Raw genomic sequence first — 14,675 nt, forward strand, 5'->3', positions numbered from 1 at the left:
ATTTTAGGCTGGAAATATAAATATACATGCTGGGGGCTTTGCACTCTGATCAGGTTTGCACATCCATGGAAAATACAGGGATATGGAAGGCAGTGGATGTGCTGCACACACGGGTGCTGTGAGTGCCCAGGAGCAGCAGACGCAGCCAGGATTCCCATGGGGATGCAGCAGGTGGGGTGGAGGAACTGCAGTTGGTGTGAGCAGACACCGTGTACCTGGAGATCCCCAGGGGCTGGAAATCAGCTCTGCTCAGGCACGGTTTTACAGGTGGCTGGAGGATGGATGCTGGAGTGTGGCCCTAGCTGAAGGACAGGGTCAGCCTTCCCCAAGTGCATGGCTGGAACTGCCAGGTTTCAGTGTGGTCACCGGGGCTGGGTGATGAGCTGTGCCCGCATCCCACAGAGTCCATCAGCACCCAAGGGAAAAGCTCTTCTCGCTGCTCTTGCAGCGTTGTGATAAGACATCAGCTGGGACTTGTCAGCGAGCTCCAAACAGTATCATCACTGGGGCTGTCACTAGAGACTCTTTCAAGTGTCACTTCCCAGTATTAATTACCAGGGATGGCAAATCCGATGAAGATGGAGCGTTTTGGCTCATCCTCCTCACGCCTGTGCCGCTGCTCTCTCCCCGTGTGCGGGCAGTGATTGATTCCCAGGGTGCCAGGTTGTGCTGGCGGCAAGAGCTTCCCATCACTTGGGATTTGTGCCCCCCACACTGTGCTGCTGTTGGGCTCCATTCCATGAGGAAAATCAGTGGAACAGGGTGCCTGGAGAAGCTGTGGCTGCCCCATCCCTGGCAGTGTTCAAGGCCAGGTTGGACACAGGGGCTTGGAGCAAGCTGCTCTAGTGGAAGGTGTCCCTCCCCGTGGCAGGGGTTGGAACAGGATGAGCTTTAAGGTCCCTTCCAACTCAAACCAGGCTGGGAGTCAATGAAGAATGTGGGTTTTTTCTTCCCCACACAGAGCTTCTGGATGTATCAGGTCAGGCAGGGAATTGCACTGGATGACTGTTAAATACATCCCTGCAAAATGGGAGAGAAGCCCCTGCCCTGAATGTTGAGCAGCACAAACGTTTTGCAGATCACGGGCAAGCAAAGCATGGATCAGCAAGCCAAACTTCCCTCCCGAGTCTCAGGTACCTCGAGCAGCTCCCGCATGGTGCCGGAGCATCTGAAGTGAAGCCCAGCACAAACAAAACACGGGAGCAATGTGCTGAATAATGACATCTAGCAACAAGCACGTCTGAGTGATAAAGTTAATGAAATTACAGGTTCTGACCTGATACCGGGCTCTGCTGTGGGTAGATAAACAGCAGGGCAAAGATGAGATGTTTATTTCTCCCTAGCTGCAGTTGTAATCTGGATGCGCTGTGCAGGGCCATTAGCATCATTACTGTGATGCAAAATCATTCTTGACTTGGGGGACAAAAATACATAAAGAAAAATCCCCCAGCTCCCTGGAGAATGGAAAGCTGACAGAATTAGAATTGCAGCAGGAGCTCAACCTGACCCGGTGACATTGCTCAGAGCCCAGGTGAATTTAGACAGGAGGAAAATCTGAGGCAGTTTAAGAAGAAAAATAGGCTTTTTCTTTAAAATTAATATAATAAAATGAAATGGAGCGAGGAAGGAGGCAGTAGGCAAGCATCCCTAATTATCCAAAGGATCCCTTTGTGCTAGTGTGGAATGGGGGCCATGCCGTCTCTTCGTGGTTTTGGGTTCTCTCTGGCAATTAGAGGGGTTTGTGCCCTTGTGGGTTTGTGTGGTGCCAAGTGTGGGCCTGCTGGTGAGGGCTGCAGTGTCTGGGGTCTTGGTCTTCACTGGGGAGACTCCAACCTGTGTTGGAACCCTGTTCCCAAGTGTGCAATGCTCTGAGATTGAGGGGATTTGGATGAGTTTGTGCAGGTTTATCTCCATCCTCACCGTGTCTGTCCTCACTGCTCTGTGTAGTTTTCAGCCCATGCAGCTGACAATTTTTGCTCTCCTGCCTTTCCCAAGCAGATGGCCTCAAGCTGCATCCCTTTGGGAATTCCTAACTTGCTTTTATCTATTAATATACCTGGCTTTCTTCTTTACCTACAGGGTTTTATGCTACAGCAGCAGGAGCCCTTTGCTTCTGTGCATCAGGTGCTGTTTGAGGGGGTTTGGTCCCCAGACCATTGCAGGCAGCATCACTGCAGCCCCAGTGAGATGTGTTGGATGCACAGAGATGGGGTTAGCAGATAAAAGCCCAGCAAGGATGAATCTAGGGTTACCCCCAAGTTCCCTAACGAGAAGGTTTCACCAAACCAAATCTCTTAAGGATCAGTGAGAAGCAGAACTTGTGCTTGGTGGAAGCTGAGGAGAAAAGAGATGTCGGACTTGAAAATCCGCAAATCCAGTCCTGCAACAAAGGGACCCATCTTTATTTTCTCAGTTTCTTTCATGTTCAAAAAGAGAACTTTTCAAGAGAGCCTTTGTGCTGGCTTCAGAGACACTGCAGTCTGGGTATGGCCTCCAAGTCTAGACAGGAGACAGGACTTATTACCGATGGTACCGATGATTAATACCATAGGCATATCAAAGGTGTGGTGGTGCAGTCATCTTGAATTCATACCTCCTGGACTTTCTTCTCACCTGCTGTGTTAACTTAGGTAAACCTCTGAAGTTTCTCTTACTTAATGCTTTTTCTCTGTAGTGATAGCGAGAGGCTTTCCAGCATGGCCTGGCACCTGGAATGAGCCTGGACATGGAGATCCAGCTCCTCTCCCACTGCCTGCTTTGGTAACCCTGGTCAGACAGGGATGCTGGGGAGGGACTCTTCATTAGGGACTGTAGTGATAGGACAAGGGGTAACAGGTTAAAACTTAACCAGGGGAGGTTTAGATTGGATATAAGGAGAAAGTTCTTTACTGTGAGGGTGGTGAGGCACTGGAATGGGTTGCCCAGGGAAGCTGTGAATGCTCCATCCGTGGCAGTGTTCAAGGCCAGGTTGTACAGAGCCTTGGGTAATACGGTTTAGTGTGAGGTGTCCTTGCCCATGTCAGGGGAGTTGGGACTGGATGATCTTAAGGTGCTTTCAAACCCAAACTGTTCTATGGTTCTATGTCACTTAATGATCCAGTCCTTGTCTGTGACCTGGAGCCAGAAAGCAGAGAAGGCAGCATGAGGAAGCACTGAGAACTGCTAATGTAAAGGGTTGTTGTCAAAACAGCTTCCAGCCAAACTGCTCTGGGTGATGCAGTCCAGGAGAACTGTGGGAGATGGGGAGAAAAACAGATGAAGTTTGAGATGACAGTGAAAAGCAGGCAGGGGAAGGGTCCTGGTGATGGAGAAAGGGGGCTTCCTATGCCACCCACCAATGCTGGAGCAACTGTTCTGGTGGTCTCATCTCAGTCACTGTCTTCACCGCCCAGTGGAGACTCCTCTAAGGGAAGGAAAGGCAGTTGTCCGGCCTGAGGTTTTGGTGCTGGGGAAAGGGATATTTGAGGGGATGAGGTTTGAATGAGGAGGGCAGTAGCTGAACTGTGTGAGCTCTGAAGCATCTTGGAGGTGCGACTTAAAGGCAAAGTGTGAGTCAGAGGCGATGCCCTCATACCAGCAGGGTTGATGGTGTTGCTCTCTGATGAAGAAGGGTGAGAGCATGGGCAACAGGAGCAAGATGCCCAGCCTGATGTTGCTGTCCTGAGCTGACAGCCCTATGGCCTCAAAGGGACATGGGTGCTGGCAGGAGGTCCCTCACATGCCAGGGTGTGCTGTCCCTAATGCCAGGGCCGGGAGCCACCGCCTGCAGCCACCATTCACTTGGGTAGGCAGATCCAGTGCCACCCTGAACACTATGCAGAGGCTTCCTGAGCCTTTAATAAATAAAACGATGGCTTAACGCCTGCTGGGGCTGGAGGCTAAAGTGGGACAGTGCGTCAGGCCAGCATCTGATGTGTCCTGGGGCTCTGTCTTCTTTCCAGTGACCTGATGGGATCATGACCCTCTTTGTACGTGATCAGCTTTTCCCTGCTCTAATCCCTGCCAACTCCTTGTGTAATTTCCAGAGACCTTTGAAAATGTATATTCACGTGGCCTGCCAGTGGAAAGTGGGTTGTGCAGTCCCCAATTCCTGCCTGAAAAACCTGGCTGTGAATTGCAGCTTGAAAGAAAGAATACAGAAAATGAGGCCCATCAGGGTAGGAATCAGGTCCCAATTCAGGAAAGCATTTAAGCACATGCTTAGCTAGTGTCTCTTGTTATTAGACACATTAGGTGTGGGTTGAAGTCCAACATGCTTAATTCCAACTGATTTGAGTGTATTAATAAAGGGAGTAGGGGGCCCAGTTGCAGAGGTTGCAACAGATATGCCGTTAAGTCCCTCAGTTTAATGGTGATGCCTGCTCTGACTTTAATGCTGGTTTGAAAGGTCCATACCTGCCAGGGAAAAGCTTTCCTTTCCAGAGAGATAAACACAGTCATAATTAATATACTAATACATTAATTGCTTTCTGAGCTGTAAATGGAGAGCTGCCAAGCTGCAGTTTTAGGTTGTTTTGATCATCTCATCACTGCGCTTGTAGCATCCATCTCGATTTTGTGTTGTCCTCACCAATATGGGAAGAGGGAAGGATGGTTTCTTGGCCTCATGTTCCTGTGGGAAATGCTTCCCCTTCCTTATACCCCCCAAGAAAGTGGCCTAAATCAGCAGCATAGATGTAAAAGGAGCATGTCCAGGAGGTCTCCCCAACAAGAGCTACATCCGATGTGGCTCCTGCTTCCAGCACAGGGTCAGAAGGGATGGTGAAGCTCCTGGGGACCAATGGCCTCCTCTGGTCCTGCATACCCCTGGCTGAAGGAGGTGCTTTGCTGCCCTTGCTTAATGACTGATTAGGGCTTAAACTTCTCAGACCAGTCAAGGCTATTCCTGGCCCACAGCAGTGTTGTTGTTGAGGAAAGGCTGATAGGTTGGATTTCCTGATGTGACTTCCTTTTCTCCCCTCCCTTTGCTGTATCCCACTCACTGATTTCACAATACAGGGCAGGAAAGAAGCAGACGGTAAAGTGGCTTTTGATGGTGCCATAGGGGATGGAAGAGAGAAGAGGTGTTTTAGCATGCCAGCGTTTTGCATACCTGAAAGGATGGTGATTTTGTGAGGTCCTGTTGGTTAATCACCCCTTGGTAAGGCTTGGGCTGGTCTCACCCCAACACTATAATGACATCCCATGCGAGAAGAAACACCCTTGGTCATCTCTCCCCGCCACAGCCAGGTGACTTGTGGCTCCTCACATCAGCAGCAGCTCTTTCAACACTGGGTTTTGTGGGGCTGCCTGCTGGAGATGTGGCAGCTCCATGTGCAATAGCCCTGATTCCCCAGATGTCCAAAGCGCTTTTCATCCAGGCAAAATCACAGGCTCACAGCAGATAAGCTGTGAAGTTTTGGCTGTCCAAGGAAAACAAGCCATCAGGACCTATATTTGTATAAAGGCGCGTTGTTCATCACTTTGTGCATCACTATGAATGTTTGATAAAGCACTACATTATTTAAGGCGCTGCTGGGTTGTAGGCCGGTTGTTGACCAGGATGAGCTTTGAGATGGGGTGGGTTTTTTTCAACTATTTTTCTATTTCCTGATGCAAAATCTAAAAAAATAATACAGTGGCTGTTTATTCCACAGGGAAGTCCCAGGGGGATCTCGAGTGACATTCCTTCTTCTGGGTTTCTGTGCTGGGTTGCATCTTGCAGCTGCCTTGTGTGCTATGCAGAGGGAGAGCTTCATCCTTTCTCATGCCTGGTTCTTCAATGGTGTCAGTGTGGAGCAAAACCCTGCCACCAGTTTCTGAAGTCGGGCTGGCCAGGAGAAAAGAGTGTGGGGTCTGGGGTGAAGGAGAACAACTCCAATGTTCCCTATTTCAGCTGAAACAAGAGATGCTAGAGAGCGCTTGGGCAGCCCCTGGGATGCATGGCTCAGAGCTGAGGCTGCTCCAGATCCTGCCTCCTGTGTGAGAGTGATGGGTTTGTCTCAGTCCAGGATGCTCAGCACTTCTTCAGTTTGGCTTTTAGCAGTGTTATGGGTCTGCCGGTCTGAATGTGTGAGATGTTCTAGCTGAAGATGTCCCTGCTCATTGAAGGGGTGTTGGAACTAGATGACCTTTGAAGGTCCCTTCCAACTCAAACCTTTCTGTGATTCTATATTCTCATTATCAATCCATCCAAGGCTTGTGGGGTTTATGGGAAGGAGAGCAAGGAGGGCAGCTCCAGTGCCAGCTCTTCCTTCTGTTTGCATGTCCTCTTCCTGTCAGCTGTGTTTCACCTGCCTACAGCATAGAGACAGTTCATTTTGTCAGCTGGCTCCAAAGGGAGATGGATCGAGGCCGGGCACGAGGTCTGCAGGCACCTTCCAGCCCCATTTATCATAAGGCAGTGACCTACCCAAAGGACCAGCAGGAGAGGAAACTTATTAAGGAAGTGCTTCAAATCAATCCTTCCTGACAGCCCCACTGACTTACAGCACTTGCAGAGGCTCACCCACCGGGTCCTGCAGGGTCTGGATGTGCTCAGCCTCATTTCTTTGTCTGCATGGTTTGGAAGTGGTATGCATTTGATACCCCAGGCTCCCCATGTGCTCCCTCAGCTCCAGGTCTTCTTCAGAGCCAACAAACTGGCTCTAAGCTCCATATTTCCTGCCTGGATCTGTGTGCTTCCTGGTGTGGGAGATGGCTGGTCCCTGCCATGGTAGGGGTGGTGTCTGTGCCATGTGTGCATGGCTGAAGCTCCTTGGCCCCATTGCAATATGGGGTTTTAGTGATTTGCCCTTCTCACGTGGTTGATGTCGCTCCCTTGTTGCTCCAGCATGTGGCACAAAGTTGCTGGTCCCATGAACAGGTATTACCCTGCCTGTTGGGCAAAGGAAATCTGATTTCTAACTAATATATGTTCTGCCCCATGCTGCTGAGCAGGGAATTGAGTGGTGGTTGAGACTGGGGAGGGGACAATGTGCCACGTTTCCCATCTACATTTGCCCTGCCTGTCCCTAGGGGTGCTGGGACTTGCTCACATTCACTTTACAGATGCCACAGTGCTGCTGCCTCCAGGTTGATCCCACAGCATCGGTTCCTCAGCCAGGTGGGAATGGGCTGTTCCTGCCCTTGGTGGTTCCATGGGGCGTTTTCCCTCTGGATTTGTGGAGTTGTAGGGGCTGTGTGGCACAGGGAGTGAGCTGGAGCTCAGTGCTGTGCTCTTCAGCCCTCGTCTCTTCTCCATGCAACATTAGCTTGGGCTGCTTCATGTGCCCATTAGCACCAAACGGGGAAGCTTCCTCCAGAGTGTTCTTATTGAACTATTCAATTACTTTATAACTTGAGGAGCATGAGCTGGCGCTGAGGCTCTGCCCATCCTGCCTGCTCCTCTAAGTGAAAAGGTTATGGTGTCTCATTAAAGAGTGTAAGGGTTTTATTAGGGTGGAGAAGATGGGAGACAAAGTCTCTGATGGTCTGGACCTTCGCAGTGCTAGGGCAGGGGGAGATGAGGTGAGCTTGATGGACCAAAGACTTTTCCTTGCAGAAGGGGAAATGGCATGAAGAGATTAATGCGCTCTGTACATGCTAGGGGAGGGGTGGGCTAGAAAACTCCTTGCCCCATGGAAAAGCTGAGGGTTTCCTAGCCAGAAACAGCTCCTGGGAAGGTCAAACTCATGGGCAGCAGCCCATGAAGTGCAGAGACCCAAAAGATGCATAAAGACATTGAGGCAGAGGCAGGGACTGTTGGACCGTGGCTCTAAAGCGTTTGCTCTTTCACAATGTGTTTGTAATTATATTGTATTATCTTAATCACCAACATGGGAAGTCGGGAGTGTGGCGGTGGAAAAGGGAAAGAGGAAGGTAGGAAGGCAGGGAAAGCACATGGAGATGAGTAACTCACAGCCTCTGTCGACGGAGCTGTGGTTGGAGTTGGAAATGCTGCTATTAATACAATGCTTATTCATTTCCTCCCATAAAACGCTGGAAGTGCGTTCGGAATGAAATTAACATTCTGTGGCATTTCCTGGTAAACGGTTAGTTTGCACACATGAGTGGAGGCAATTAGCTGGGAAGCGATGGAGCGGCGTGACTGGAGAGAGGATGAGGAAGGGTCAGGGCAGGCGGTGCTGGGAGGGTGCTGCTGTGGGGGCTCTGGCTCTGAATGCCTCTTCCCATTGGGATGGGCATTCCCCTGGGCCCTGCTCACCGGGCTGCAGCAAGGACAGGAACTGCAGATATCTCCTGCTCTGTATAGATCATGGAATCAGAGAATAGTTTAGGTTGGAAGGGACCTTTAAAGGTCATCCAGTTTCAGTGTCCTGCAAAAAGCAGGTTGCTCAGAACCACATCCAGCCTGGCCTTAGATGTGGGGGACCAACAAAGCTTTGCAATAAAGAGGAAAAGCAAAGAGTGGGTGCATGGTCAGAGGGGTTGTGGGGTACCCTGGGGTCCTCACTGTGAGATGCTGAGCCAACACACGTCTCCATCCTGCTGCCATGCGGCACGCCTGCATCTCTGCATCACCCCCCCCCGTTCCCTGTCACGCGCCCCAAGCTTTATTAAAACCAATGGAGACTCTTTTTTTTCCCCCAGATTTGTTAAACTACTGAAAACTTCTGATCCTATCAGGGCTTTTTTTTCCCTGCCTTGTACCAGATAAGGACCGTGCTGGCTCCGAGCCCGGAGCTGAGGGTGGTGGAGAACGGGGTAGGGAAGCAGTGAGCTCATGAATATGTGAAGGAGGAAAGTACATTTGTTCAGTTTCTTTCAAAGGAGACATCTTGAATAAAACTTTATTTCTTCTTCTGCTCCCCTCCTCCTTCAATTTGCAATTACAATCAGGATTATATATAAAATTCTTTTTATAGCGAGAGATTTATTAATGTACATAATAACCTATTAATATATTAATAGCTGTGCATTAATACCTATGTTAAAAAAAGTATGCATTTTCTATTTTGAAACTCAACAAGAAAGGCCAGGAAAGAAAAGGGATTAAATACAAGCTTGTTTTCCAAATACTCCCTGGTTCCCATATCCCTCCGATGCTGCATATGAAACCCCTATGTGTAAAAGAGCTTCTTGAAGGGACATTGATCTTCCCTCGTGCCGTTGATTTACCCTGATGGCTTCACCTAAGGATGGCTTGGAGATGTGTGCGTTGCAGAAGGTGCTTGGTCCCCTGGTGTAATGGTATGTGCTTATTTGTGCTTTGGTTTGATTTTTATATATATGCATGTATATATATTTATAGATTTATAAATATATAACTTGTGACTTAGTCGTGTGATTCAGCCAGCAGTCTCCCAGTGTTTTCTGGACATGGTGGGCCTCTATGTGGCATATGATACAGAATGATGGAGAGCAGGGGACTGATGGGGACAGGCTGTCTTGCTCAAGAGGTCGTAAAGGGGTTTGGTGGCTGGAGAAAGAGATGGAACAATGAAGTTCTGAGTATTTCTCATGTCTTTGATCTGTTTACTGTGCTGTGTGGCAGGATGTTGCTCTCCAGATGTGCTTTCATCCCAATATGTGTGAAGCTGTCCCACTCTCTCCACACAGGCTTCAGTGTAATTGCCTAATTTTATGCTAGTAAGGCTCTCTGCTTTCTGGAGCTTAGTACCTTCAGGGTGGCACTGTTGAAAATCAGCCCACATCCCAGTTTCAGAACAAACACCTTATTTCATGCTTCGGAAAGCAACAAACACCTATTATTTAGAGCTGGTGAGAAAACAGGCTTTCTACCATGTGGAAAACTTCCAGTATTGTGAAATTTATGCTCATCCCAAATAGTATCAGAAAGTCAATGTCTTCAGATACTTCATTGAATAGAAATTTCCAAGATATCGATCCAGGCACATCTGGAAGAGCCTATTGAAACTCAGAGGTTTGGTTTGGAGGAAACAATTTTAATGTTATGAAACTGTCTTCACACATACCTGGTGTCCCTGCCCATGGCAGAGGGGTTGGAACTTGATGATCTTAAGGTCCTTCCCAACCGTAACTATTCTATGATTCTGTGTTCACGTGGTGCATTATGGACATGGTGAATCATTAGACCTTCAGGTCAGGGATTTCCAGGAAAGCACCTCCCCTGTGCCTAGGAAAAGGTGGATTATGAGAAGAATACTGGAAGCAGGTGGTGAGAGGGCAAGAGATAGTCTTGGAGAAGAACTAGTGTGTGAGATGAGGGTAGTGCATCTTACACATGGCCATGGATGCAGCCATGAATGCAGGTCAGGAGGTAAAAATCCCATTGACCTTGACTTCTAATTGAGCCCCAACTTTTCTGTTTAATCCTTGATTGAGTTTGATATGTTCTTGTGAAACACTTTGATTTCAGCAAAGCACCGTGTTCAGTCGAGCAGCTCTTGAGCTGCTCTGCAAGTTCCTCCTCTCTGCAAAACTCTGGGAGCATTTTAACGACTGGTAATGTTGAGGAATTGATAACGCCCTCTGACACTCAGAAATCAGGGAGGGATGGGAAAATCAGATGCTTCAAAACCTATGTTTTAAAAAAAAGATATGTTTTAATGCCTGAAATAGGAAGCTCAAATAGGAGCTGCTGTTGCCTTTCCAGTCTTCTCCCTGCAGATGTTGTGTGAGGAGGACAGGGATGGTTGTGGCTCCAGGGACTGAAACTTAAAGCCAGACACCAAAGACTGGAAGGCCCGGGTAAGCTGGCACCTTTGCAGACTTTAAGCTGAGGGCTCTGTTTTAATAAGCCACAAAAAATGAGCCCTGGGCCTGTCCAGCCCTCCCAACCACCCAATGAGAGCATGAGATGTTGAGAATGGTTTGGGGAGTAGCTGCTGCCCTTCCTCTGCCCTGATGCGGTGTGGTGCAACATCAAATGGGATATAGGTCTCTGCAGGATGCAGGAGCATTGGCTTAGGCTGAAGGCAGCTCTCCAGTACACAATACACCTGCTCCATTGGGGTCCTCCAAGTCCAGGTCTGAAGGCCCTAAAATAACCCATCAAAGCTGAAGGTTGTTTCCAAGAGCTGCAGGACACTTCCATCACCACCTGGCTTAACTGGCTCAAGACAGGTTGCACAGTCAAAGGGGGTTTGCAGTTCCTTGTCCTTTGAGCTGGACCCTTGGGGTGGAGGAGGCACCATCAAAGTGCAAGCAGTGGAGGTGGAGGCACGCAACCAGCGTGTGTCTCAAATACAGGTTGTGGGTACAGGTTGTGTATGGTTGCGCTGTTCCAGCCTGTGACTGTGTTTTGGCCACTGAAGCTGACGAGATACCGGTGTTGATATCTCCCCAGAACAGCTCCCCCATATCCTGTGTGCTTGGGAGAGGTGCAGCCCTCCTGGCTGGCAGCCCTGTGAGGGTTGGAACGAATGCTGCTGCTTTCCATCTCCATCGCAATGTATTTTTACCCAAACATTGCTCATATTGTTCAGTTGATGACTTTGTGTTGTTGTTGTTGTAATTTTTAAGCCAAGCAACATATTTTCCCACTGCAGTTTGTGCCAGCAGAAAGGAAGGAAGAAAGGAAGGCTATTGGTTTGAATTGTTTTGTGGGAGACATGCAAACGAATAGAGGAGCCATAAGGAGAGCAAAGCGCTTTCAAAATAGCATATGGGGGTGGACAGGAGGGAGGTGTACGTCAGGAACATGCCGTGTGCTTCACAAAGGTACAGTGACCTTCAGCTGCATCCTTAAATCGCTGCCGGAGATGGAGGCTCATTTTGAGGAGGCCGAAGATCCGCGTGATGCCTCTGCTTCAGCTTCTTCCTGGGGTGGTTGTGCTACCGAAGGCTCTCGCTATAGGATGGGGTGAGTTTGAGATCATAGCGTTGTGCCAAGTGTCGGGGTGGATCTCACCACCTCTGCCAGGCTGGAGAAGCTCAATGTGGTGATGAAGGTGTGAGCTCAATAACCCTGATGGATTTATCTCCTGGAAACCGGGAATGGGGGAGAAGGCGGATTGGCAAGCTTTGCTCAAGGAGAGGATGGTCCTATCACCTCCAGAACTGTGTCGTGTTGGGGTGGTTGTTGCGAGGAGCTGGTGCCCAGGCACTGATGATGTGAGAGCAGTGTGTGGAGAGAACAGCGGAGCTGGGAGCTGCTGGCTGAGCCCATGCTTGGCACAAACAGCCCAAGTGGGTGTTGCAGGACAGAGCTGAGGTATGTAGAATAAATTCATTCAGTTGGAAGAGACCTGCAACAACCATCTAGTCCAAATGTCTGACCATTTAAGGGCTGACCAATAGTTAGATTAAGGGCAGCATAAGAAGAATGTGGAGCTGTTGGAGTGAGTCCAGAGGAAGCCACAAGGATGCTGCAAGGGCTGGAGCAGCTCTGCTCTGGAGCCAGACTGAGAGAGCTGGGCTGGGTGAGCCTGGAGAAGAGAAGGCTCCTGAAGGGGAGACCTTAGAGCAGCTCCAGTGCCTAAAGGGGCTGCAGGAAAGCTGGAGAGGGGCTTGGGACAAGGGCCTGTAGGGACAGGCCAAGGGGAATGGCTTGAACCTGCCCGAGGGGAGACTGAGATGAGCTCTTAGGCAGAAGCTCTTCCCTGTGAGGGTGCTGAGGCGCTGGCACAGGGTGCCCAGAGAAGCTGTGGCTGCCCCATCCCTGGCAGTGCTCAAGGCCAGGTTGGACACAGGGGCTTGGAGCAAGCTGCTCCAGTGGAAGGGGTCCCTGCCCGTGGCAGGCGTTGGAACTGGATGAGCCTTAAAGTCCCTTCCAGCACAAACCAGGCTGGGATTCTGTGATTGCCTCTCCCATAGTAGTGATTTTTCTGGACAAGAGAATGGAGACCTGAATGCTGGGCATGTGTGCTCTGTGTGTGCGTGAGCTCGTATTTGCCACGTGGCTGTGTGCTGCCCATGGAGGCTTTGGTCTGGGTGTGTGGTGAGTTCCTATCCCTGGCTGTCCAGGCTCAGCCTGTGGGGAAGCTCAGGTAGCAGTGTGTGGTGCGCTGTGTCTTATGCATATGAACAGACATCCCCATAGTCAGGAGGGTCCCACCAACCATGTCTTACCACGTTATGCTGCACTGCTTTCTTCTCCCTCCCTTTCTTCACTGTTGGCAGCAAATGAAGGGTCCTCCCTTCATCCTTGACCCCTGATGCTCATTCAGTTCGAGCCCAGCTACTTTCATTTGTCACCGAGGTTTTTTTCCATGCTGGCCATGTTCATCTCCCCTTGCTGACACCGTGTCGACAAGGACGTTTTCTTTTCTCTTTTTTCCTTCTTGTCATTGTTTCCTTTTCTTTTCTTCTTTTTGTTTTTTTTCTTTCGTTGCTCCAAACCCCAACGTTCAGGGGCACAGGGAAGGCATCACCGTGCTGGTGCATGAGCTGTGCAAAGCACTGAGATGCATCTTTTTGCTCCCATTCCTTTAGTAAGTATCTGAGTATCATCACAAACAGCCAGCAGCCACAGGGACCCTCTCCTCACATAGGTTATGCTCCCCGCCTGCTTTTACTGTTTTCTCCACCTAGAAGCACGTGAGCAGATGCCTCTGGATGGCTGTGTGAGGATGTGGTGGCCAGATGGGGTACGATCACCGTGGTGCTGATTACTCCCATCAGCCGAGCAAGGATCATGAGAGAGCCGTGATCTCACCACATTTCATTGCTTGCTGAAGGCATGGCCCCCTCCTCCTCCTCTTCCCTCTCCCTTGCTCTCCTTCTTGCCTCCTTTCGGTAACTAAGCCTCAGTCGCACGGTTCCCGAGCTCCCCGCTCCACTTGCACACGTTATATATTGCACAGCCCCGAGGTTCAAATCACTTGCCATCTGTTCCCAGGGAGGCCCTGCTCTGCTTGCTCCCAGATGATGAAGGAGCTGCAAGGACAGGCTTTCCCCCACAAACACAGTGATGGGGTGCTGAGATGTGCTGCATCCTTCCCCAGTGCCTCAGCGGAGGGGTTGTGCTGTCAAGGTGGGAGTAGATGATGCTCTTCAGAGGCCTTTCCCTGCTCTTGAAATACTCCCCTTTGTGCTGCTTGCTGGAGCATCGACACTGCAGGATCCAGCTGTGCCTGCTATAAATGTAAGGGGGCTTTGGGGAGCTCTGCCTTTGATCTGGGTAAGCCTGGTGTTGAATAATTGGAAGATGGAGCAGAGCTGGTCCCTGAGGCCCCCCTCTCTCTGGAGCTCCCCCAAAATGGTTCCCACCATCAGTGCTTATGCAGGCAGTGGGTTTGATCCTCATCTCTCCATCGCCGGTGCTGGATGGATGGATCCTCTCCTGAGCCTTCCTGATGCGCCTGCACCAATATGCTTTTCTCTGCTGCTCCCATTCACAATGGCCTTTTGGTACCTTCTCTGCAGCCTGTGGGGTAGAAGAGGACCCTGGGTGGTCTAAAGGCACTCAACCCTTCAGAGGCTGAGGGCATTGCCTTAGGGATTTGGGAAGAAGGAAGGGGGAGCTGTGCCATGTACTGCCTGCAGCATGGGATGGCTGCTGGAGGAGCCTGCTGCAGCCTCAGCATTTAAGTTCAGTCCTTGTCTAGGATTACAAATGCCTTGTCCTGCATGGCCAGCTTCTTGTTTCACACCAAAATGTCCCCTGCACCATGCTGTGAAGGGAATTAGAGTCCATGGTCCGGAGCAGTTACGCACCCTGAGCTCACCGGGTGCCTGAATAGCCCCATACAGATCTGATGGGTCTCTGGAACTGAGGGATGCAGTGCGGTGATGCTCAGCCTGTAACTCCTGCCAGGCTGGGAGCTCCA

The 14,675-nt window shown here is 50.1% G+C and overlaps 2 protein-coding genes across 5 annotated transcripts in view; one reads left to right on the plus strand and one right to left on the minus strand.

The window, feature by feature from the left end:
• TRIM32 (tripartite motif containing 32) overlaps positions 1-14,675 on the minus strand; it is a 477,288-nt gene that overhangs the window by 339,163 nt on the left and 123,450 nt on the right. The window lies entirely within an intron of this gene.
• ASTN2 (astrotactin 2) overlaps positions 1-14,675 on the plus strand; it is a 327,690-nt gene that overhangs the window by 85,523 nt on the left and 227,492 nt on the right. Inside the window, exon 1 of one of the 3 annotated variants that reach the window (XM_061352933.1) lies at positions 11,590-11,767. The exons of the other annotated variants lie outside the window; for them this stretch is intronic. Within the exon in view, the coding sequence (XP_061208917.1) occupies positions 11,704-11,767 (64 nt within the window). The 5' untranslated portion in view covers positions 11,590-11,703. Of the gene's footprint in view, positions 1-11,589; positions 11,768-14,675 lie in introns of those variants that run through there. 3 annotated transcript variants of the gene reach the window in all.

This window comes from Neopsephotus bourkii, unplaced genomic scaffold, assembly GCF_033783945.1.
Source record: "Neopsephotus bourkii isolate Nb327-2 ecotype Australia unplaced genomic scaffold, CSIRO-AGI_Nbou_v1 NB_659, whole genome shotgun sequence".
NCBI classification, from domain to species: Eukaryota; Metazoa; Chordata; class Aves; order Psittaciformes; family Psittacidae; genus Neopsephotus; species Neopsephotus bourkii.